The sequence below is a fragment of the Bipolaris sorokiniana genome (genome assembly GCF_000338995.1).
Source record: "Bipolaris sorokiniana ND90Pr unplaced genomic scaffold COCSAscaffold_3, whole genome shotgun sequence".
Lineage (NCBI taxonomy): Eukaryota > Fungi > Ascomycota > Dothideomycetes > Pleosporales > Pleosporaceae > Bipolaris > Bipolaris sorokiniana.
The window spans coordinates 1002323-1024225 of NW_006911897.1; the positions used below are offsets into that span (position 1 = coordinate 1002323).

Sequence of the window (21903 nt, forward strand, 5' to 3'; positions counted from 1 at the left end):
ACATGATTGGTCACGCCGCTCCTTGATTGAAGTCCTCCTTATTTTGGACACTATGGCAATCATGCATTGAGGATATGTGGATCTGGAAAATGAGTAAGTAAATGCATATGACCTATAATGAAGGCAAGAAACCGAGATAGCTGTGAATCTAAACATAGTATGCTCGGATGTTCATACCGACCATTGTACAGTTGGGTAGATTGTTGAGGGACGTGATCGAGGATTAAGACTAGTTAGTCGTCTCGAACAACTTATCGACTTATGTCTCCATTAACAAACAAGACTAGTTTCGCGAAAATATTTGTGCGTATTCTGGAAAGCATTAACAGATACACGCTATTGAACCAGAATCACGATCGGCTTTACTACAGGTATTATTGATCTTTTTCGCTAGGTTACCATGTTCGGCAGATCTTCGAGAGCTAATATCCGGGAGAAATATGCCTTCGCGACAACGAGCAACCGATCCAAGAGCCCGATATATTTGACAATGGCGAAATTAAATAGCTGACTAATTATATACAAAGGGCATTATAGGAAATGGAGGCAGTCCAGTGAGCAAGCATATGCCAGATAGCGCGTGGAGGTTTTGCTAATAACGGTTAAATAGTATTTAGACTAGTATCTACGCTATAACGCTCCTCTCTCTTTGTTATTCAAATACTCCGTAAATATTGGATTAAGACAGAAAAGCGCCTGTTCACTTCATGTTTATGAACGAAAGGGGTAAGCTTGGAGTCCGTGTAGCTCTCGGCATTATCATTAAACAGATGGTGAACACCGCTCGTCTATAGAGACGATAGTCCTCGTACAAATCAGCAGAATCGCTTCTGTAAACCGTTCTGTAATCTGCCCTAGAATATTTGACTTACAGGCGTATGCCTATTTTCTTATAGATAATACTGGTGAGTATTCGACAAATGTGCTGCTGATACAAACGCTTTCTTAATTCCATTGAGCATGAGAACGACTCACACAATCAAAAATGTCAATGACCTAACGATTTATTGGAAACACCGCTGCGGTTACCAATTTGTGTAAAATACATCCAAGGCGCTCTGACGTTAACAATTGATTTGTTAGTCAGCACATTACTGGACTACTAAATTTTCGCTTGCGTAAAATGTGCCGCATGCAGAATTCGAACTCATCACAATTCATTCCCACCTCCTGTTTAAACAAAACATTTGATTGGATATGGCGAGAACTGTCAATAGAATTTGGCTCAATCCATCTACAACGGGCGAACGTCCCCCTCCCATTCCTGGGACTGTACCTGGCTACAGCGCCGATCTAGGCATGATTGCAGCATTGCAACTTGACGATGACTCTGTAATTCTCCTACCCCAGGAGTATATTCATGACCCTGATGACTCGCCAGACGCCAGCTGGCGGGGGGAGCACGGCGCGAGGCGATGTTGGCAAACAACAGTGATTTATGAAGAACAGATCAGCGAATCCCATCCACATCTTGTACCGTAAGCTATGACTTACCCGGAACTTCCGGTCTTCCAATTTTTGCTGATCGAGGCAAATAGATATCTGCGTCGTGACCCATGGACTGCATTTCCCGTGCTCGCAAAGCCTTCAGGACCTCCAGTGACCGATTTCATTCAGCAGAACAAAGCTGCCATGTACAGCGCCCCCTTAGATGCAGCATCCAGCCGCATCCTCGCCTCATACCGACCTCTCATGTTTCAGTGGGCACTTCACATTATATCGGCACTATCTTTCATCCACGCACACAACATCATCTTCGGCGACCTCAGCCTCGAGGACTGCTGGCTCTCTTCGGACTCCCGACTATCCCTATCCCTTGTTGGGTTTGTAAGCGCCGGATTCCGGAGGCGTACGAACGGTGTCTGGTACCACTGTACCCGCTCCTCTGGCGAGTGGTTCCATCCGCTTGAGCATCAATCTCAACAGAGCATACAGACTGACTTGTTTTTGTACGGATGTGTAGTGTACGAGCTCATGACTGGATTCTGGCCGGGAGATCGCACAGGTAAATCGTGGCAGGAGGTTTCGATGATGATTCCACGGAGGGAGTGGCCACCGCTTGAGATAGAGCATATGGGTGAGATTGTGCGGAAGTGCTGGGAGGGGGGTTTTGCGGATGCAGAACAGTTGAAGATGGAAGTGGTGGTATTTCTGGAGGGTTTAGGTTGGAGTATTGAGGGGAACGATGATTTGAAAGGGTTTGATGTTGCCCATCTATCATTCAATTAACAGTAGAGCAGGAATCCGCATGGGAAAGTTATTACATCTGCGAATAGTGGTACGTGTCTATAGAAGCTCAACAAACACAGTAATTACACCAGGCTATCATAGAAAGTTTTAAACCCTAAGACTTTGATGCATATTTAAATTGTAGAGACATACTAATATAACTCATCACTTTATAGACGAACCAGTTATATCAGTTTAGAAAATAGTGAAGATACCGATAGGCATAATAAATCAATACCGCATCATAATTTTGTTCTCGAAGCCTTTGGCATGAACCTAATTAATTCCTGTTTTCTTGGTACTGCACAGTCATACTAGCCGTTCCTATACAAAATTCAGCCTATAACTGTTGTGATCAGAAACCCATGTCTTGTCTCTAACGACGGCTGCTAGACAACCTGAACTGACTAAGGAGAATAGAGATACTATATAAGGTCCGACAATTGCCGGGTGTATGGAGGTATGTCCGATTATTATCGGGCTGGTACTGTGCATTCGGGTCGGCGTATTCTGGGGCATGTCCGACGGCTGCAGGGTATATGAAATCATATCCGGTAGCTATCGGGTGAGGAGAGAATAATGAAGCAATTTCGCTATCGAAACATGCATACATTCTATTCGAGGCTACCAAAACAACTACTGGATCTTATCCGCGCGCTCTTGAGCAATGTGCTTGTCTTTTGCAGCGCGGAATATTCTACAGTGCTCGTGCTTCTTGGAACAGCATTCACACACTTTTGAGATAGATATCGCCCAGCAACGGCGATATTAGCCAGAAATTGATTGTACGCATTCAGATGTTTAGTTTTCATTTTTTTTCATATTCTCTTTAGTAATGAATAATCACAAGGAATGGCCATATCGAAGGAGCCTTTCTGTAAGGTAGAATCTGACATAGAACAAATCAATATTCCTTGACATCATTTCTCATTGATGCATATCAAAATCGAATCATTGTCTAAAATCGTAGAGAGGGTGGTCATTTTTGAAGGAGGGCTTTTGCTTATGAGCACATTTTGTGCAAGTAGATTTCATAAAACCCCGGTTTTAATAATTCTGGACATGTAGTCGCAATCTAGATCGATCAATGCTCTCAGACAACGAAAGAGGACAATCACCTTGTAGGAGGACATAAAATAATGGCCTTGATCCAGGAGCTACCCGCAAAGCTGTTGTTTGACGGCTCTTTGTCTGTTGCTGACGTGAGAAAGTTCGTGTGTCGTTGTGCGGACCAGAATCAGGCAAACGTTGTGCGTGGCATGTGCGACTCGTGATTGGCCAGAAGGCTAAGGCGTCCGAATTTGCCTTGAGGAAAGAACCGTCATCTGGCCCTTCCAGTCTTAGCTCCCGCATGCCAAACTCGACCTCATTCATCTCCTTTCCTCCATGTTCTGCGTGTTATCAGCCTCCTCGGACAAGCCTCGAGCCAAATCTGGGTGCGCTCAGTGTTGAGCCACAATATATTCACTTGTCATCGTTTGCAACGCCCCAAACCCCCTCTGCCGCTTAGCGCCAGGCTTCTAGGTTCTCCCAGCCTTTCGACTACGCCTCGTACGCTCATTCGCCCCTGGGTCCGTGTCCCCACATAGGCTCCCGAGATGTCGTCGGTACGGCCGATACCCGCATTCCGGCAGTCGCTTGCCAGGCCCTGAGCCATTCGATTGACCTTTGGATGTGACATGGCAGTGACAAAGGGGCGGGCTGGGATCTCTGGCCTCTGGAATGCTCGCGGGATTGCTAATTCTGATGGTGTCGCAATTCGCATTTCTCGGGATCAGCTTCCATGTTGGTGTGCTGCTGAGAAGACTCTCGATTGGTATTAATCATCTCGGTGACGGGCACTTGAGCCGCCTATTTCCCCATCAGATCTTTCTTTCCTTGTCAAGTCGAGAATTGCGTGAACAAACGCAAGTGCATACTAACCTTGTCATATCACCAGTGTCCACTTGGCAGGGCGTCCCACTCCGCACGCAGGCCTTCCTACAAGAGAAATAAGAGCATTAATACTTCTTCTCGATTATTAACGCCGTGCTTATTTAGTTGTGACTCGCCTCTCCTGGTGTAGTGGTCTTTTCAATCGACGGATTCCTTCGTTGTTGGCCCACGGTTGAAATCACCAGCCGGCAATTCCGGAGGCGTTCTCGATATTGTCATCCTAAGACGCATCGTAACCGACTCCCTGGAAGCTCGCTTAGTATCCGAGAGAACTTGTAAGCCCAAATTAAGCCCCTTGCGAATTTTAAAAGTTGCTGGAAGGATCGCCAAAGTGGCCATCGGGAGTCGACGCCTTAGGGATTCGCTTGGCATCGGAAAGCTGCAGCCTTTTTCTATTGTTCCACCACACGTCCCCATGACAAATTCATGCTTGCCAGGTTTGCCGGGTGCCAAACGCTGTTAGGATCTCGCTCGAGCCTGTGTCTGGGCTACAATTGTGTCGAGAGCAACGCATGCGGGGTCGTAGTCTAGATGTGCCTTATCTGACTGGACTCTGGATTCGAGAGCAGCCGCGGATACGGCACTGACTGTGGCAGACCTTGATTCCAGTGCGGATGCTGACGGGAACCGCCTCTTTCGATTGGGCCTTCAGCAGTGGCGGTGGGCGCATGACCCTGATTGTGACGAGCGTTTCCTGTAGCGTAAGGGCGTGACCGGTGAGTTTCTACTCGCCTCTTCTGCCGAGACTCGTCGCCTCGAGGGTGGTTGTTCAGCTGCAAGGTTCGAAATCCGGTGAAAGGTTTGTGCACGATCCTGCAGGTCGCAGAAACACCTGCCTCGATCAGCAATCTGTTGGCGCTACCAAGGGGAAGCACATCCGCTGCTTCCATTAGCGGCTTTAAACAAACTCGCCAATAGAATCTTACAGAATAAAGAGACATGAAGTGAAGAAGGCAAAGCATGCATGGGGAGGTCCTCCACCGGCCTTAGCACCGTCAGCCCAATCCTGCAAGCGTCTACTTAATTCCCGTACGCCCCTCGCTCCTCCAAACGAGAAGCAACTCCAATTCGTATCGAAAAGACCAAAGCAAAAAGAACTTACTGGAAACGCGTCGCATTATCGCCAGGTACACGGAGGCCATTAGACACGAGTGCCGCTCGACACAATAAGCGCCCGCATGAATGTTAGCTAGTAGTGCCTCTACGCCGGCTTATAACCCCTCATCACACGCAGAGCCGCATTTCTCATTCGCTCCTTGCCACGCTCAAGCACGTGCAGATCTCGATCGCGATAATCGTGCGACCATATGAAGGGAGTAGGCACAGTCAGTTGATTTACCGCCAATCTCCTGTTATCCATGGATCGACTCAAAATATTGCGGTTAGACGTTCGTTGTTTCTTCGGAGTGCGTTAGTCAGGTGGAAAATACAACGTACAAGACCAGTTCACTTCCTTGCGTGCTTCTTCTCGGAGCCGGATCATCCTTCGCATCCTGGGCGCTATAGCAAATGACCTTATGTCGAGCATCTTTCTAGCTAAATTTTCAACGGATCAGTTCTCTCCGGTATCTGACGCCAACTGCCGTGCTGGACAGAAAACCTGGATCGCTCTGCATGGAGGGATCCACCCTTCGGCTCACTTGGGCACGCGCTGTGGCTTTCGAGCCGCTGGTTAGCCGGCAGCCAGAATCGGGTGTTGCTCATGCAGGCTATGAGACTTGATTGAGCGCGATGCCCAGCCGGCTAGCTGACACCAGTGCTTTTTGCTAACTTGCAGCTGACAGGCTGGACAGCTATGAGAACCCGATTACTACGAAAACGCTACCAAGCCCACATCTGCGTCTTGTATGCTCTCACAATTTCACTCATACCGAAAAGAGCTTCTGAAGCACTACTAGCACAGTATTCGCTAGCGTACTAGTCTCCCGGCGAGATGAAACAATTATATGACAACTTGCTACAGCCGCCCGTGGGTAATGATGGCATACAGCGGGGTAGGAGAAACCCAGCTGGCTTCCTATCGCATGCAGCCGATGTAGGATCCTGCGCCATGCATATTTGGCAACACTTCTAGCTTATCAGAGGCTTCGTACAGATTCCTGTCCCGCGTCATGGTCATGTAGGAGCTTGTCGTCTGACCCTTTGACTGGGATGGCTTTTCTCAGAGCCCAAAGATCGCAGAGCCGCATGGCGGAGATGAAGGATAAAGCGGTCTGGTGATGAAGAGGAATCATAGTACAGAGCAGGGCAAGCGCATCCACGGCACAGCCACACACACCTTCTTGTGGGTCTCGAGTGTATGCAAAACCGTGGATATACGAATTTCCATCATGGTCAGTCACTCACATTCCATTAGTCTTTCAGGATTGGGACTTACGAGATCAAAGCCAAGATACTTGTTCAGGATCGACGAAATAGGCAAAACTCCAAGCGCTTCACAGACGTACGACAGCAGTGGGCATCATGGGATACCCACCTTTGAAGCAGGAGCCGTCAGGTCAGTGGGGGGAGGCGTGAGCGGCCAGTGGTGGCATTGTGACGGAAATCAAATTTACGGAATGCCACAGCCTTCACAAGGCGCTCGGCCATACAGCACATACTCAGTCTTCTATATTGGGGGTTTTGGGTTTTGGGTTCTGAAAGGTGACGCAACCAACCCAGACACCTACAGAAACTGCAACACCTGGCAGCCTCTGTACTTTGAGCACCATGCTCAAAGGGAATACTCGTATCTTTGTAATGCGGAACAACACCGTACAGTCGACATTCGAAGAAGAGATCAGAATTGGCTGAGGATGCTGCTACCCGATATATATTATGAGAGTGCAGCCGAGGTAAACCACCCACGTTACGGAGGTCTTAAAGGAGAGCTGGGTATATTTCTTGCTCTCATCGCTTTTGCTATACGCCCACCGGAGTTGCAGGCAAGACTGCCTCAAATGTTCACAAATGGGAATTGGCAAGTGCCCGGCACATTCAATCACGGGAGTGAGTCAAGCCTAATACTTGATGTTGTACAGAGTTTGGCTAACCTTTTTGCCGACAGGACAATCAGAAAGAGGTGTGGTCGTATATGTGTGGACCTCTCCGCCAACCACGGCCGACGAACTTTGTGCTTATGAGCGGGGATACCAGACCAGGTATTATTACTAGTTGTCAATTCCTGATTGCCCCAAACACTCGCCAAGTCTATTTCCGGCTTTGGAACGAGTGTCATGTCGGTTTTACTGACTTTTCTCTTTCCTTGTCTCCCTAATTCCGTTATACGGGACATCTCTTATCGCACACTTTGTTGACTTTTATATCCAGCCCAGACTGCTTACTTTCTATACGTTTTCATAGCAGTTGATCAGCAGGAGACAGGATCTCAAAAACTGTTGGCATTACGAAGTCACGACTTATGTGCACATTTTGCTGCAGTGTTGGCAGCTTTTTCTTCCTCCTTTTTTATACGTCTCCTTGACCAGATTGCATAAGTATCACGTTGGCTTCGGGATGAAGAATAGCTCATATACGTTTGATCTCTCTACAGAAATACACAACTCTCTTGTTGCTTTCGACGAACACATGAAGCTAAAAAAAGTTCTCTACACGTGGTGTGTGACTACTAATAACACAGTTTGCAATCACCATCGTTTCTCGTTGGTCAACGAATGCGCCCTTGACGATCTTCACCACGACCGATTAGCACGGCCACGTAACGACGCTACATCACAGCCCAGAGACCGACACGTACATGGAAGCTAGTAACTATGCATACAAGCAAGGCTGTCTAAACAAGGGTATCATGAAAATCCAAACAGCGCATGTACAGTACATGCAATTCCTAACTTGGCATACCCCATACAGTGACATTGCCGTCGCCACCTCCGCTACACCATTCAGGCCTTGTCTGACAAAATGCCACAGCAGACACAAGATCCTTCTTGCCCTTTACAAGCGAAGTTGGCGGTGATCCTTTAACCTCTGTCATATCCGAGTGTTTAAACTTGTGCAGACAAGTTCCATGTAGCATATCCCATGCAAACACAAAGCCATTGTCACTACCGCTGACAACGACGCTATCGTTCAAGCCGAGTGTACTTCTGACCCTCAACTCCATATTAACAAAAGCGTCGTGCTTGTACGTTTTCAGGAGCCCGCCATTGATACGATCCATGAGTCTGATCGAGGAATCAAGCGAGCTAACAAGGACTTCTGTACCCTTCTTACTCACAGTCAAGCTTGTGCAAGATGGCCCTATAACATCGACTTGACACATGCCAGTTCTCAAATCATAGCTTCTAATGCGTCCGTCTACACTCGCCGCCACAATCTCCGCGTCGTGAATGGCAACGTCGGAAACGCTGTCCTTGGCATCCGAGAGCATCATAATGGGCTTGTAGGCGTTGGACCTAACATCCCAGATGCGGACTGTGCCGTCAAAACTCGCGCTGACAACGACGCTATCGCCCTCGCCGCCAAAGACACCACGGTTTACGCGTCCGGAGTGTCCTGTCCAGCGTCGCACCGTCTGTGCGGTTTGCACATCCCAGAGGAACACGGTCTTGTCGCCTCCTGTGCTGACGAACTTGTCGTTGGCGTGGTTTACGTCGAGGGAGAGGACTTCGTAGCCGTGCGCTGTGTATTTGTTGACGAGACCTGGGGGGCGCTGTGCGGATTGGGTGGGCGTGACGGAGGTGGGCGGTGCGTGCTTGGGGTTGTAGAGGCGGATGGTGCGATCAGAGGAGCCGGTTAGGATGTAGGACTGGGTGCCGGAGGAGTAGGCGACAGCGTGAACGATGCCGTTATGGCCGGTTAATTTGGCGGTGGGGGTTGTGGGGAAGGCCATGTTAAGGTAGTGGTGGTGGTGAAGGTGAGAGATGTGTTGCGAGGTGCTGGGACGGTTGCGATTTGATGGCACCGCTCATCGAGGTACGTGCTCAAGGCATTGTGGGATGGTGATGTATCCGGATGAAAGGGCGATAATCAAATCTATGGGATGTCTTTCCGGATGTCTTTCTGCTATGCGACAAAGTTGCGCATTTTGCAACGCATAAGAGAAGTTGAGTTGGGGGAGATCGCGGAAATGCATTTGGTACCTGCCAAGGCTGAGGTGGGGCAATGACGCTCAGCTAGCTCCCGCGACTTTTTGGTCTCTCTGCGTGTAAACAACTCATAAACACTTCATACGCATATATCTTCTTTTCATCTTTGGTTCTGGATTCATAAACCAAACAGAAACATCATCGCATCTCACCATGTCACTCCAATATCTCGACAGCCCGCCCAAGGCCGCCGACTTCACCCCGCTCTCAGAACACCAGCAACAGACGCCAGCTTCTTTCTTCGGCGCAAATCCCGTTCTTCACGCCCACTATGAAGCCATGACTCTCTCCGTTGCTGCCGATCAGCTTCAGCAAGACGCCGCATTCAGCAAATTCAATTCAAGACGCGAGGGAGAAGAGGATTTGGTAGACGGGGTTGATGTTTGGGTCTCTTCAGAGCATGTCTCTCCTTCTCCGCCATGAATAATAGCTTGTGCTAACCAACTTCACAGAAATCTCATTCTATTCCAAAACACTCCCTCTCCTGTCGGCGTATCTATCCCATACCCATCTCTTGCTCTGCATGCAACAATGAAGTACAAATCGACCATCGAAGCACTATACATGAACATCTCACTTAACGACGCCGAAACCGTCAACGAAGACGATGACATTCGTATGCTAGAGATTACCGTTTTGCCACCATCTTACGCAACGAAACCTACCGACACATGCATTCCTGAGTTCTTCGCTGCACTGAACACATGTGCGGATCTTCATCCTGACCCAGACGCTAGTGACGATGAGGGCGATGATATGCTAGATGACACAGCGCCTGGTGCATCGGGTTGGATTACAGCAGACAACATGGACGAATATCTCGATGAAGACGGTAACTTCAAAGGCATGGTGGTTGGAGAAGAGCTGGGTCCAGGTGCTGGCACAGTAAGGACAAGGGAAGAGGCAGACGATGGATCGCATGGCGTCAATGTAGCTGATGGGCACGAAGAAAAGTACCATCGTACGGGCTAGGTGCTGGGCAAAACAACAAAAATGTAATGAACATGATGAGTTGAATTTCTAGATGATACCCCATGGCGAGACACCCTGTCTCGGGTCGGATAGCATAGCTTGTATGGACACTTGTACCAGTGCAAACATACTGGTTGACAGTCTCGAGAAGTGTTCTCCACCTATCCAAAAAGCAAAAGACAGAGAATAAGAAATCTAAAAGTAGTACATCGTCTCCATCGTCTCATCGCCACTGTCAACCTCTGCGATACTCAGATGAAGTCTTCCCCTTATGGCCTCCCAAGCCACCCCGATCATCTTCTCATTCGATCATTCAAGCCTCTTCTCCCATCCTTCCTTGCCATGTGATCTCTATCACATTTGTCCCGCAGCTGCTCTCAGTGAAGTGTGTGGACGAACATACATATAAAAGTGCTAATGAGCACAGCAGTGCAAGCTCAATCTCATCTTCTTCCTTCCAATTGGGACAAGTGTGCGTGGCATATTCTCAACGTGTTCCAGTCTGAAAACCAATTAATCGAACAACCATATTCCCAACCTCAGCTACCGTGTAGGTGACGAAGGCAGCGCCGGATACGGCGCCCGGCTCGTTCCAGGTACACTCGCAACAGGGTCGGGCTGTGTTACCGTTGTCGACTCCGCATGTCGTGCATCTGTATATGTCGGCGGCCACCCAACAGGCGCCGTCCCTTCCGCATGCATCCTGCGTTCGATATCCATCCTTTCTACATTCGAGACGACCTTGTGGTAGGCGGGAGGTGGCATATCATCTACATCCCCTTGTACCGTCACTGGTGCGGCGGTAGTCCGACTCGCGCGCGCAGCAACAGCCGCTTGACGACGCGCATCAGCTGCCGCATTCGTATTCATGGGCGGCGCAGATGCGGCAGTCGCTTTGCGCTGCTGAGCGCGGCTTCGCTTGCCGAAACAAGCGACGATGCCTATGATGAGGGCGACGGGGACTAGGACGCCGATTATTATGCCCGCGGAGGGAGCGCTGCCTTTGCTGTTGGATGTGAAGGCTGCGGGGTTGACAGATGGGTTGCTGACGCTTGTGGGGGCGTAGTCGTCGTACCAGTCCCAGAAGTCGGTGGTTGATGTGGGTGTTGGGGTTGGGGAGGGAGTTGCTTGTTGGGATTGAGCGTCATCGAGGACGCCCCAGGGGAAGGTTTCGGTGTAGCGGTATCGTGTTCCTGAGTCGGAGTCTCTGAGGCTGCGGGATACGATGAAGGGTTTGGTGATGATAGGGCCTAATTCCGGTGCAGTTGAACTGACTCTAAACCATTCTGGGTCTACCTGTTGTTCAATTACACACGCCATGACACTATCGGCACCTGGGACGGTTGATACGGGGACTTCCAACACTGGCTCCTTTTTCGTAGTAGAGAAATACCTCAAGGGCTCCATACTGAGGATGCTTTCGCCACAAAAGGGGTATCCGGTCATTGGGTCTCTCTCTGGTTCCTCCGGAGCAACAGTTGAGGGACACCTGAAGCACCACATTTCCCATCCCCTTACCCAATCGTCTTCTGTGCCGTATATATTCCTTTCCGGGGCTTTGGACACAGGTACTATGACGTCGCCCATGTGGATATCGCTTTCATTCCAGCTGAAAGATCCGCTCAGGTAGTTTTCCTCGTTCTGAAGTATATTGTACATATACCAATGTAAGTATTCTACATATTCAATGGTACCGTTCAAGCGTGGGTCATCTTCGGGCGGTTTGAGCTCCAGGGTAGACTCTGGCAATGGAGGCAGAGCCGGTCCAGGTGGTGGAAACCAAAACGAAGGCAAGTCGGCAGACATGGCGGATACACAGGAGGTGGAAAATGTGCGAGTTTTTTGGGTCTCCACATTGTGATGAGTTGCAGGGATCGCGTTTCTTTTATGTTTCTAGGGCCCGAGTTGCGAAGTTCCCGAGGAGGCCTGTTTGGGATACCAAGACTGGTGTTGTTATTGCCTGAAGCGCCACTACGTAAGTAAAGCTTGGGCTGCATCCTTTCAGACCGTTAGACGAGCCGCCGCGATAACAAGATTGGCGGAGCGCCATGCGGGTGGGCTCATCGTTTAGTCGCGTGATCTTTGGCCTGTCTTCACCGAGGCGTATGGTGTGCCTGAACAGCCTCGTAAGGCTGCCCACGTGCCGTATAGCCGGAGAGTACTGTGGCTGGGCGGTGGCGACTTACACCAGAAGATATGGCTGTGGTTTTGGCCTGAATCTAGGCTCAAGATCCATATATTAAGTTACCGTTCATTCACTATGTATGTAGGCTGTGCCTATTCTGGGCACACATTGCAAATTCATCTCGGCGTCTGCTCGGAAAACTGTTGGGCAGTGAATTCAGTCGTCAGTGGTACTTGGTGTCGTTCTAGTAGTCAGGCTTTCTTTAGCACACACAGCATGAGCGCCCTGAGTATATCGTTTAATGTTCTTGGAGACGGTTGTGAGTTTGAAAGTACTGTTCAAGTTCATTCTCACCTGCAAAGCGTGCGTTCCGTATCTATGCCATAAGTGGTTTAGTGCCTTTCCTCATACGTCACGGAGATGGTTGCTGCATTCCCAAATGGAGTCGTGATAGTTTTTGCATTTTCTGAAGTCAGTACATATACGGACCGATGCTCTGGAGCCGTTTATTGACACCAAGCATCTTTGTACCAGGACCTAGGCATGCTTGTTCCCGACTACCGACCACAGAATGTAACTTGGCGACGTCATACTTCGGGCTAATGTACGGTTCTCTGCTCCACATCAGGTCCGTCCCCATCATCTCGCACAAAAGAACTCCGCATGCAACCTATGATACCAATCGGACCTCACGGCTCCTAGTCAGTACATCATGGATCAAGGATAGTCATGCCTACCCCGCGGTCCCCCGCGCTCGGCAGTACTCCAACGTGGTATCCTACCGCAATACCAACCACGAAGAGTCAGGTGGTTACCATTTTTGGGAATGACATACAGGCTGCATGCAGGGAAAAATTGAGGTACTCCGTCGGGGTAGGTAGTATGGCTATGGAGTATCGTGCAAATGCCAAGTCATGTGTAACGAAGGGAAGCTATAAAGTATGTGAGGAAGCGCGGGCAGGAAACTTGCGAAGCCATTCCAGTGAACGCCTCACTCCTGGCTCCTTGAGATTTTGTTGTTATTTAGTCAAAATGATTGATCGCTTTTTATCCAAACATGCCTCAGCAGCATTACTGTGCTTTCTCGCAACGTCCGCTAAAGCGCAGCAAAACCCACCACCACAAGTGAGCTCGGGAGTCGAATATGTTAATCCGCTAATTGGAACAATCAATGGAGGTTCGTAGGTTGCAAGCCTCTGTGCTGTGGAAACTAACCATAATCAGGTCATGTTTTTCCTGGTGCAACGCTGCCGTTCGGTATGTATCTCACCAATAAGGAATATAAAAGGCGATGTGCTGACTATATTAGGCATGGCAAAAGCCGGACCTGATGTGATAGGAGAGAACCAAGGAGGATTTTCATCAGAAGAATCTGACCCCATTTATGGATTTTCCCACATGCACGACTCCGGTACCGGTGGATCGCCATCGCTCGGGAACTTTCCAATATTTGCACAAGCTGGGTGCCCGAACGATGACATCAATGAATGTAAATACCCAAAATATCAGCGAGCCACCAATCGTACAGCAGGCAGTGTACATGCTAAACCTGGATACTTTGACATTACTTTGAACAACAATATCAGGACTGAGACTACGGTAACGAACCGCACGGCTTTGTATCGCATAACATTCCCGGAAACACCCACGACGCCAAACACGACGCTAAGCCCGCATATTCTGGTCGAGCTCACGGATCTACCAAATACGCGGAGCGAGGCCAACATGATGGTAGATGCAAAGACCGGACGCATGACTGGCCGCGGACGCTTTGAACCGTCTTTCGGCGTCACCACATATCAGTCATTCTTCTGTATCGATTTCGATGGCGCTGCAGTCAGGCGCGCGGGTATTTGGTCCAATACTCGAGCAACTACAAGAAAACTGGCTCTAGATGTCAACCCATACGACAGCCGGCAAACGACAGGCCAGCGGCCGTCAGGTGGCTGGGTACAATTCGAGAAACCCACCCAGAACAAACAGATGTTAGTCAGGGTGGGCGTGAGCTTGGTCAGTGAGGACCAGGCTTGCGCGAACGCGGAACGCGAGATACCTTCATTCGACTTTGATGGGGCAGTCAAAGCTGCTGACACTGCCTGGCGCTCTAAATTAGACGTCATCACGATTGAGAGTGGAGGTGTGGACGGAAGCTTCCTCACATCATTCTGGAGCGGTGTGTACCGTACAATGATCAGCCCGCAAGACTACACGGGCGAGAACCCTTTCTGGAAGTCTGATGAGCCCTATTATGACTCCTATTACTGCATCTGGGACAGTTTTAGGTCGATTCATCCTTTGCTTACGATACTAGACCCGCACAGCCAGACACTGATGATCAGAAGCTTGCTCGATATCTACCGTAATGAAGGGTGGTTGCCAGATTGCCGAATGAGTCTATGTAAGGGATTTACCCAAGGAGGCTCGAATGCAGATGTTGTGATTACAGATGCCTATCTGAAGAACATTACTGCTGGAGTTGATTGGAACTTGGCGTACGAAGCTGTTGTTAAGGACGCGGAAGTTGAGCCTATAAATTGGGATGTCGAGGGTACCATCCGCACCTAGTGTTCTTCTTCCTCGCATCATTGCTAACATGATATGTTCAGGCAGAGGCGGCCTCGTATCCTGGAAGGCACTCGGTTACATTCCCACCCAAAACACCGACGTAGAAGGCATAGGCACAGAAACTCGCTCCATCTCGCGCACAGTCGAATATGCCTACAACGACTTCACCATTGCCCTACTAGCCCGTGAACTCGGCCACACGGCAGATTACCAAAAGTACCTGTCGCGCTCTGCAAACTGGAAGAACATGTTCAAAGCCGATCAACCCAGCATCATCAACGGTACGGACACCGGCTTCGTAGGCTTCCTGCAGCCGCGCTACGAAAACGGCACATGGGGGCTCCAAGACCCCATTTTCTGCTCCCCACTGTTCAATTTCACGTCGTGCTATCTCAACCCGCAGGGCGGCGAAACTTACGAAGGACCAGTCTGGCTATACACGTTCTTCGCACCTGGCGACATGGCAACGCTGATTACAACTCTAGGCGGTCACGAGCGCTTTACCGCACGCCTAGACTGGCTCCACGAATCCGGTATCTTGTACGTAGGCGACGAGCAGGCGTTCCTTACCATTTTCCTATACCACTACGTGGGTCGGCCGGCACTCTCGGCCGAGCGTGCACACCAGTATATCCCATCGCTCTTCAACGACACCGTCGGCGGCATACCCGGTAACGACGACAGCGGCGCAATGGGCTCATTTCAAGCACTCGTCATGACGGGTTTCTTCCCCAACGCAGGCCAAGACGTATACTTCATCATCCCTCCGTTCTTCGAATCCGTCTCTATTACGAACGGCCAGACGGGTAAGACGGCAACGATCCGCAATATCAATTTTGATCCAGAGTATAAGAATATTTATATTCAGTCTGCGACGCTGAATGGGGAGCCGTATACGAGGAATTGGATTCAGCATAGCTTTTTCCTAGAGGGAGGTGTCTTGGAACTTACGCTTGGCCCGCAGGAGAGCGCGTGGGGGACGGGCGTGGAGGATGTGCCGCCGAGTTTGGGGCCGGCTGGGAATATGACGGGGGCAGGGGTGGGAGAGCATAGGCGTTGGGAGATGCAGGATGTGTGGGGTTGAGTGGGGGGGATGTAGTATTTTTTTTGTAGCTTGCTGCAGTGAAATATATGCTGCAAGTACACATATAGCATAAAACAACACGTTTGTGAGGTTTCAGAGAATGGAAAGAGAATGCTCTGTACTTATCCACAAATTTCTATCTTTCTCTGCATTTCATCAGACAACGATTGCTAAGTCTTTCACCAAATTAGTACCACACCATCCTTCGCACACAATGAATCACGCGAACAGAGTGAATCGCACCCAGCAAACCTACCAGCTCATAAGTTGTCCAGTAACAAAATTAAACGCTCATCTTCTCCCTACACTGTTCAACAACAACAACAACTCCCTCAACCCCTAGTATATATTCATACCAAAACAACCCCTCAAAATGATCTTATACTTGCAACATACCAAAGTGCATCAACCACATACAAACAACACCCTCCTCAACACAGTAAAGGATAAGAAAAGAAAAATACGACAACAAACCAACCTATACTTCATAAAGTATGCCTCCTTCCAACCCTCCCCACCCCCATGCAGAACCAGACTCAGACTCAAGTGCAGAAACAGGCTCAAGCTCCGATTACGACTATATCCGCCCTGGCAATGGCTACGGTTTCGACTACGACTCTGAAGTCGAAGCTCGCCACGCTGCACGCCGTGCTGAGCGCGAGAACACTACTGGCAGTACTGTCCTGCTGAGCGAGCAAGAAGGTGAGGTGTCTGGGGATACTTGTAGTGGGTTTGAGGGCTCCTCCTCTAACGTCGAAGAAGACTCTAACGCTGTAGAAGACGGTAGTAATATCGAAGATGAAGTAGAGCAGGGTCAGCAGCAGGAAGAGCAATGGAACGAACAATACGACCCAGACTTAGAAGAAGGACCGCTGCTGCATCCTCCGCCAGCGGATCATAGTCGCATTGGCTATATTACACCCACGCCCCGTAGCCGCATCGTGTATACTACGTCGATTACGGCTACGCTGTCGGGGCCGAGCGGCGTGCTGGCATCGTATACGCATTATGCGGAGCACGGTCCATGAGAGTGGCTCGCGCGGGCAGGGCGGGCGCAGAGGACGTATGAGGAGTGGGCGGAGGGCAGGAACCATGAGTTTCGGGGGAGGAATAGGGAGGAGGGGTTTGAGGGGAGGGGGTATGCTGGGGAGAGTGGGGGGGAAGATGTGTATGCGGGTGCGGATGAAGATGTGGAGCAGGATGAGGAAGATGCGATTGGAGGGCATGCGCATCACGTGCCTCAAGTGCATCGTGGAATCTACGGGCATCGTCGCGGTGGTAACACGTATGGTAGGGACATTTCGGACGACGATGCGGGTGCGGGGCAGGAAGAGTATGCGGACGAGGAGATGAGCCCGGAACCCGATATGCGTGGTGTTCATGTTCAGCGAAGCATTCCTGACGCGTTCCTGTATGGCGATCCGGTGGTTAGTACGATGGTTGCGAACATCTTCATGCAGCGATATACACAAGCCCTGTCCGCGGTTGTTGCAGATCAGCCGCCGAATACAGAGTGTCCCATCTGTCTGGAGCCGCCGTCAGGGACGCATGAGTGCGTGCAGATTCGGAATGTACCGGGGTGTATGCATCTTATTGGGCGGGTGTGTCTGAGGCAGTGGTTTGTGAATCGGCCAGATGACAAGAAGGATTGCCCGTTTTGTCGTACGCAGTGGTTGTCGCAGCAGGGGATTTGGGATATCGAAGATGAGCTGATTGAGGAGCTGGTGCCGAGGCCATGGCGGGAATAGGCCTAAGGGGGCATTGATGGATAGGTACTAGCTTCGGCATCACGATGCTGTGCGGAGGTTCCGGTGGCAGAGCTGGGCTGAGTTGGGGAAATCCCTCTTGCGTCGGAGTTGATCATGCTCCGCTCGCAGATGTATGACATCTCGTGAGAGCGGCATTTCTTCTAGTGGCCATTTATCCGACAGCTCTCGTTGCAGCAATCATCGCGTAGGAGGGCACCCACTTGTGTATTATGGGAAGGTGTATTTACACAGCTACAGGCTTAGCAGTCACGGCAGATGATTAGATTGATGGCGAGAATTTTCTTATGTAAAATCGCTCAGGTAGCGTAGTAGTATCATAGACACAATAGAAATGGCGTGCGGGTTTCTAGAATTGAGGCTGTGCTGCGTGGTATACCTCCTGTTTCATTATTCTCGGTACCTACTGTTGTAGGCGTAGATCGCAAGACTTAGTCGTCTAGTAAATGCCTCGCGCGATACTGGTTGAGGCATTACAGGGGGTAGACGAGGGGTGTCATAGTAAAGTCCCTGGTAGAAGAGAATCAGAAACAAGAATATCTTCTCGATCCTCTAGTTTATTGATCTGCACAAGACAAGATATCAAGCTAGGGCGGGGCCATTGCAAAGCGCGGCAAATTAACAGGAGCCATACCTTGCTCGTTTTCAGGTACACTTGCATGTCCATGTAATTTCAACAATTCAAAAAAGACGAATGTGCGGGCCCAAGCTACTGCATGACCAAGAGATAAAGTTGCGATAAAGCGGTGAGGGATAAATGATATAGCAATCTACATGTTCCGAACCACAAATGTCGTATTCATTGTGAAAAAAGGTCAATAAGTGACGTTGCTTTAGAGTAGACTGGACCGGATCGACAGGCTCCACATGGCCTGGGTGGTGAATGTGGGTGCTGTTTGAGAAAGTCCCGCGATGCAACGAGCTCACCGGACGCATTGGGTTGAATTCCGGTGCTGAGGATGATAGGCCCAGCTGCCCCTCAAGGATACAATCAAGGCTGGAGGGAGAGTTCGCGATGAATGGCCAGACTACTGATAACAAGATGCATGCCGGATGCATGCCAATGTTGGTGTCGACATGCTATGACGGGTTTCAGCCGAGCCATCCGATTTCACCAATCGGCCCCGCACTGTTTGGTCTCGCTTAGCGTCCAGCCCCTCCACTCAGCTATCGATCGTCGCGGTCCTCATGACATGAGGCGTAATGCGCACGGAACGTGTTTGGAATTCGCTGGCAAACAGACATCGTGACGTTTCTTTGCCGGGCTAGACTGGTTTGTCGTACGTCAGACAGGGCTTCTGGACTGCCATAGTGTGCGGAAATGGCATCATAGCACGCGACAGCAAGGGGCCGGATCTTCCTTGTTGCCCATGGTACACGGTAGAGCAGAGTAAAAGTAACAAATGCAAGCAGCGTAAACAGCTTTGCGGCAAAAATGCTCTTGGCTGCGGCTTCTTGCGGTTCAGTCGTCAAAACCGGACGTTCTAGCTGCAGATTATGGCAAGTCTAGAAAAGGTCTCCCCGTTCTTCTTGCATAAGGCCCCATAGTAGTACGCGCGAGTCGTTGACGCGCACCCAAGTTAGACGCCTCAAAGGGCCGTTTCCAGCAACGTGGTTGTTGACAGAGAGTTAGCGGGTGCCTGAGCTCGCCAGCAAAGATTGCAGCTGTAGCATGAGCTGGCGAGGGCAACCACTACGATGCTGGAGGGCGGATGCGTGATCACAGAGGGCTCACTTGTGGCGTAGGTAATCCGTGTCTTACACGATGCACGGACGGTCCACTATAAACAAGGATAGTTGGTCCATTGTTCATTTTGAGCCCGAATGGCGAATGACGAGTAGCGGATATTGGCGTGTGTGTCATCTGGGAACTTTTCAACAGCCGTCTTGCCTGTCTTTGCGGAACGTGGCGAGTGCTCCGCAGCTGGCGTATGCAATACCACCGGCTTAGCTCGTCATGGGATGCCACTATACGTGCCTGGATCAAACCATGTGCGTCACGAACTCCTCTTGTGCTGCTGGGCGCAACGCACCCAGCTTTTCAAAAGGCAAGGCTGGCGGGCGAGATATTTGCTTCAAGCAAGGGACATGTATGACACGGATGCATGCCGCTCAAAATAGCCTGGTGCTCATGCCCGAGCACACCGCTCAAACGGGCAAGTAGAAATTGTGAAGGAAAAAAAACCTGGGGAAGCGCTACGGCTATCCGATGGGCCAGGGGTAACATGGGAAAAAATGGCGCATGGCTGGCTGGCCTATCCGGCTTGTACCACGTTTCTGTACTAGGAAACAATCTGCTCCCCCTCGAGGGCATTGCATTGGCCCGGGGCTGGTGGTGGTGCATGCATGCATCGGTGCATCTCATGTGTGGAACTTGTCGTGACGGTGCCGGCTGTCTTGTTTCTGATTGTGCGGTGAGTGTGCCCGATCGTGATGGGCCCCAAGGTCACTCGATCCTCCCTCGGGCAATGCTGACGTGCGCAGCGTATAAAGCCGACATGTGCTGCCCTCCCTCTCTCGAAGCAGCAAAACATCAGCAAGCCTAGCACCAATCCAGAGTTTACTCTAAACTCCTTGCAAGACGGGATCGACGCCAGAGAACTATCCTCATACAAACCTCCAACTCGCCTCGACGATACTTGCCAAATCAGCCGCTGCATACAACAAGCACTTGGCATCATCCATCCACACAATCATCGTCTATCAAATTTAGCACTGCACATCATTATAATCATCATCATCATGCCTGCTCTTCCATTTAACTCGTCGGCTTCTTCATCCGCTTCATCTTCACCTACCTTGTCACCTACAACGACGCCCTCAATAGTTCTCCATCCCGCATCGGGTATATTTGATCAATCGTACTAAAGCCTCAGTCTAATCTGTCCAGCAGGTATTTCATTAGAGAAGAAGGAGCTGCACAAGCCCCGACAAGATCCGGCACAGGCGTACCGCATGCGTTATGCGCAATACCTGGCCGCGACCTTTGGCTTCTCAATGCAGGCCGCGCTCGCCGAGGCCGACTGCCAGCTTGCACCCAGGCGTTCGTCGAGTTCGAGCATGTCAGAGGCCGAGTCGTTACGAACGATTTGAGGGGGCGCGAGGCTGAGCATCTTTACAATGGGCGTTATAAGTGAACTTTTACCGTGATGCACACGGATGGGTGCACACGATGGGCAGTGTGTGGTGGGGCTTGTTTTGGCGTGCTCTCTGATACTTGTGCTGCAATCAAAAGCGATTGGTTTTTTTCTCTTTGCATTTACATGACCGTGTTGTCGATGCCGTCCGAGGGAGTGCGATGGATGACAGTGGAGGTTGGAGCCCACAAGTGTGTTTAAGAATGTGCGGGGAGATGTGAGCCAGAGCGACAACGGCGACCCCCCACCCGCCAGCTGTTCGCCGCATCCCCACGCACGTGACCCGAGGCATGGTGTAGCCCCATCTCTCAGCGGCTCCCAAGCTCCCAAGCTCCCAAGCTGCAAGCCTTGCAACAACGTTCCGACCTTCGCAGAGCCGCAAGACGTTTTCCGGCCGATCAGAGCCTCTGGCGTCTTCACCTTCCTGTCTCGATGCTGCCAATGCTGTTGCTTGGCTCAACAGCTGAGCATGACACCACTCTCCCCGCATCCATCATCGCTCATTTGTCCGCGACAGCCCTCGACGTATCCGGCCGCGCGATGAGTTCCCCAGCGGTTGCAGTTGCATCCCCCGCGGCTGTGCACTATCGCTATGCAAAAGGAAGAATACCCTGCGGGTCTATTTCTGGCTGCGACGGCTTGCCACACGCTTGATTCGCCATTCCCCGCCTTAGCCAAAGGACAAGCCTGTTGGTGTGTAGCGAGTGTGGCAGTCAGCAGCTAGCACTGTGTACACGGGCTATGGATATATTGCTTGCTTACCCTCGCATCGTGTAGGCGTACAAGCTGCTCGCAGCGACGACAGACGGCCGGATGGACGACGTGCTTGTGCAACATCATTGCAGCACTCAACCGGTTCCCATGCACATGTAGGGCTCAACGACAATGGGACGGGATCGGTATCTTCGCGCGAAAAACAAGCTGCAGGCCAACTTGTTTGGTGCACACGGATGCTTCGATGCCAACAGCCTAGAAGTCTGGGCATCGTGGCATCGCCGCTGAC

At 50.5% G+C, this 21903-nt stretch overlaps 9 protein-coding genes across 9 annotated transcripts; 7 read left to right on the plus strand and 2 right to left on the minus strand.

Annotated features, from left to right (window-relative positions):
• The first annotated feature begins 1146 nt into the window (after window positions 1–1146).
• On the plus strand, window positions 1147–2381 carry COCSADRAFT_110818 (uncharacterized protein). Its single transcript, XM_007698762.1, has 2 exons — window positions 1147–1478; window positions 1539–2381. Exons 1-2 carry the CDS (start codon window positions 1198–1200, stop codon window positions 2227–2229), a joined length of 972 nt encoding a protein of 323 aa, XP_007696952.1. The 5' UTR covers window positions 1147–1197; the 3' UTR covers window positions 2230–2381.
• A 3759-nt stretch (window positions 2382–6140) lies between these two features.
• Window positions 6141–7522, plus strand: COCSADRAFT_34095 (uncharacterized protein). Its single transcript, XM_007698348.1, has 3 exons — window positions 6141–6497; window positions 6552–7152; window positions 7211–7522. Exons 1-3 carry the CDS (start codon window positions 6495–6497, stop codon window positions 7315–7317), a joined length of 711 nt encoding a protein of 236 aa, XP_007696538.1. The 5' UTR covers window positions 6141–6494; the 3' UTR covers window positions 7318–7522.
• Window positions 7523–7562: 40 nt separating this feature from the next.
• On the minus strand, window positions 7563–9191 carry COCSADRAFT_34096 (uncharacterized protein). The gene has a single exon (XM_007698349.1). The coding sequence runs from the start codon at window positions 8993–8995 to the stop codon at window positions 7991–7993; it is 1005 nt and encodes a 334-aa protein (XP_007696539.1). The 5' UTR covers window positions 8996–9191; the 3' UTR covers window positions 7563–7990.
• Window positions 9192–9318: 127 nt separating this feature from the next.
• Window positions 9319–10630, plus strand: COCSADRAFT_197094 (uncharacterized protein). The gene is made up of 2 exons (XM_007698763.1): window positions 9319–9649; window positions 9704–10630. The coding sequence occupies exons 1-2, from the start codon at window positions 9405–9407 to the stop codon at window positions 10221–10223; spliced, it is 765 nt and encodes a 254-aa protein (XP_007696953.1). The 5' UTR covers window positions 9319–9404; the 3' UTR covers window positions 10224–10630.
• Window positions 10631–10670: 40 nt separating this feature from the next.
• COCSADRAFT_188035 (uncharacterized protein) lies at window positions 10671–12067 on the minus strand. The gene has a single exon (XM_007698764.1). It carries the CDS (start codon window positions 12027–12029, stop codon window positions 10767–10769), a length of 1263 nt encoding a protein of 420 aa, XP_007696954.1. The 5' UTR covers window positions 12030–12067; the 3' UTR covers window positions 10671–10766.
• Window positions 12068–13329: 1262 nt separating this feature from the next.
• Window positions 13330–15997, plus strand: COCSADRAFT_136041 (glycoside hydrolase family 92 protein; the record flags this gene model as incomplete). The annotated part of the gene is made up of 4 exons (XM_007698765.1): window positions 13330–13525; window positions 13573–13605; window positions 13658–14896; window positions 14955–15997. The coding sequence occupies exons 1-4, from the start codon at window positions 13381–13383 to the stop codon at window positions 15995–15997; spliced, it is 2460 nt and encodes an 819-aa protein (XP_007696955.1). The 5' UTR covers window positions 13330–13380.
• An 87-nt stretch (window positions 15998–16084) lies between these two features.
• COCSADRAFT_34098 (uncharacterized protein) lies at window positions 16085–17114 on the plus strand. The gene has a single exon (XM_007698350.1). It carries the CDS (start codon window positions 16492–16494, stop codon window positions 17023–17025), a length of 534 nt encoding a protein of 177 aa, XP_007696540.1. The 5' UTR covers window positions 16085–16491; the 3' UTR covers window positions 17026–17114.
• Window positions 17115–19988: 2874 nt separating this feature from the next.
• COCSADRAFT_168476 (uncharacterized protein) lies at window positions 19989–20309 on the plus strand (the record flags this gene model as incomplete). Its single annotated transcript, XM_007698766.1, has 1 exon — window positions 19989–20309. The coding sequence occupies one exon, from the start codon at window positions 19989–19991 to the stop codon at window positions 20307–20309; it is 321 nt and encodes a 106-aa protein (XP_007696956.1).
• Window positions 20310–20407: 98 nt separating this feature from the next.
• On the plus strand, window positions 20408–21094 carry COCSADRAFT_287749 (uncharacterized protein). The gene is made up of 2 exons (XM_007698767.1): window positions 20408–20608; window positions 20657–21094. The coding sequence occupies exons 1-2, from the start codon at window positions 20506–20508 to the stop codon at window positions 20854–20856; spliced, it is 303 nt and encodes a 100-aa protein (XP_007696957.1). The 5' UTR covers window positions 20408–20505; the 3' UTR covers window positions 20857–21094.
• The last annotated feature ends 809 nt before the right edge of the window (window positions 21095–21903 follow it).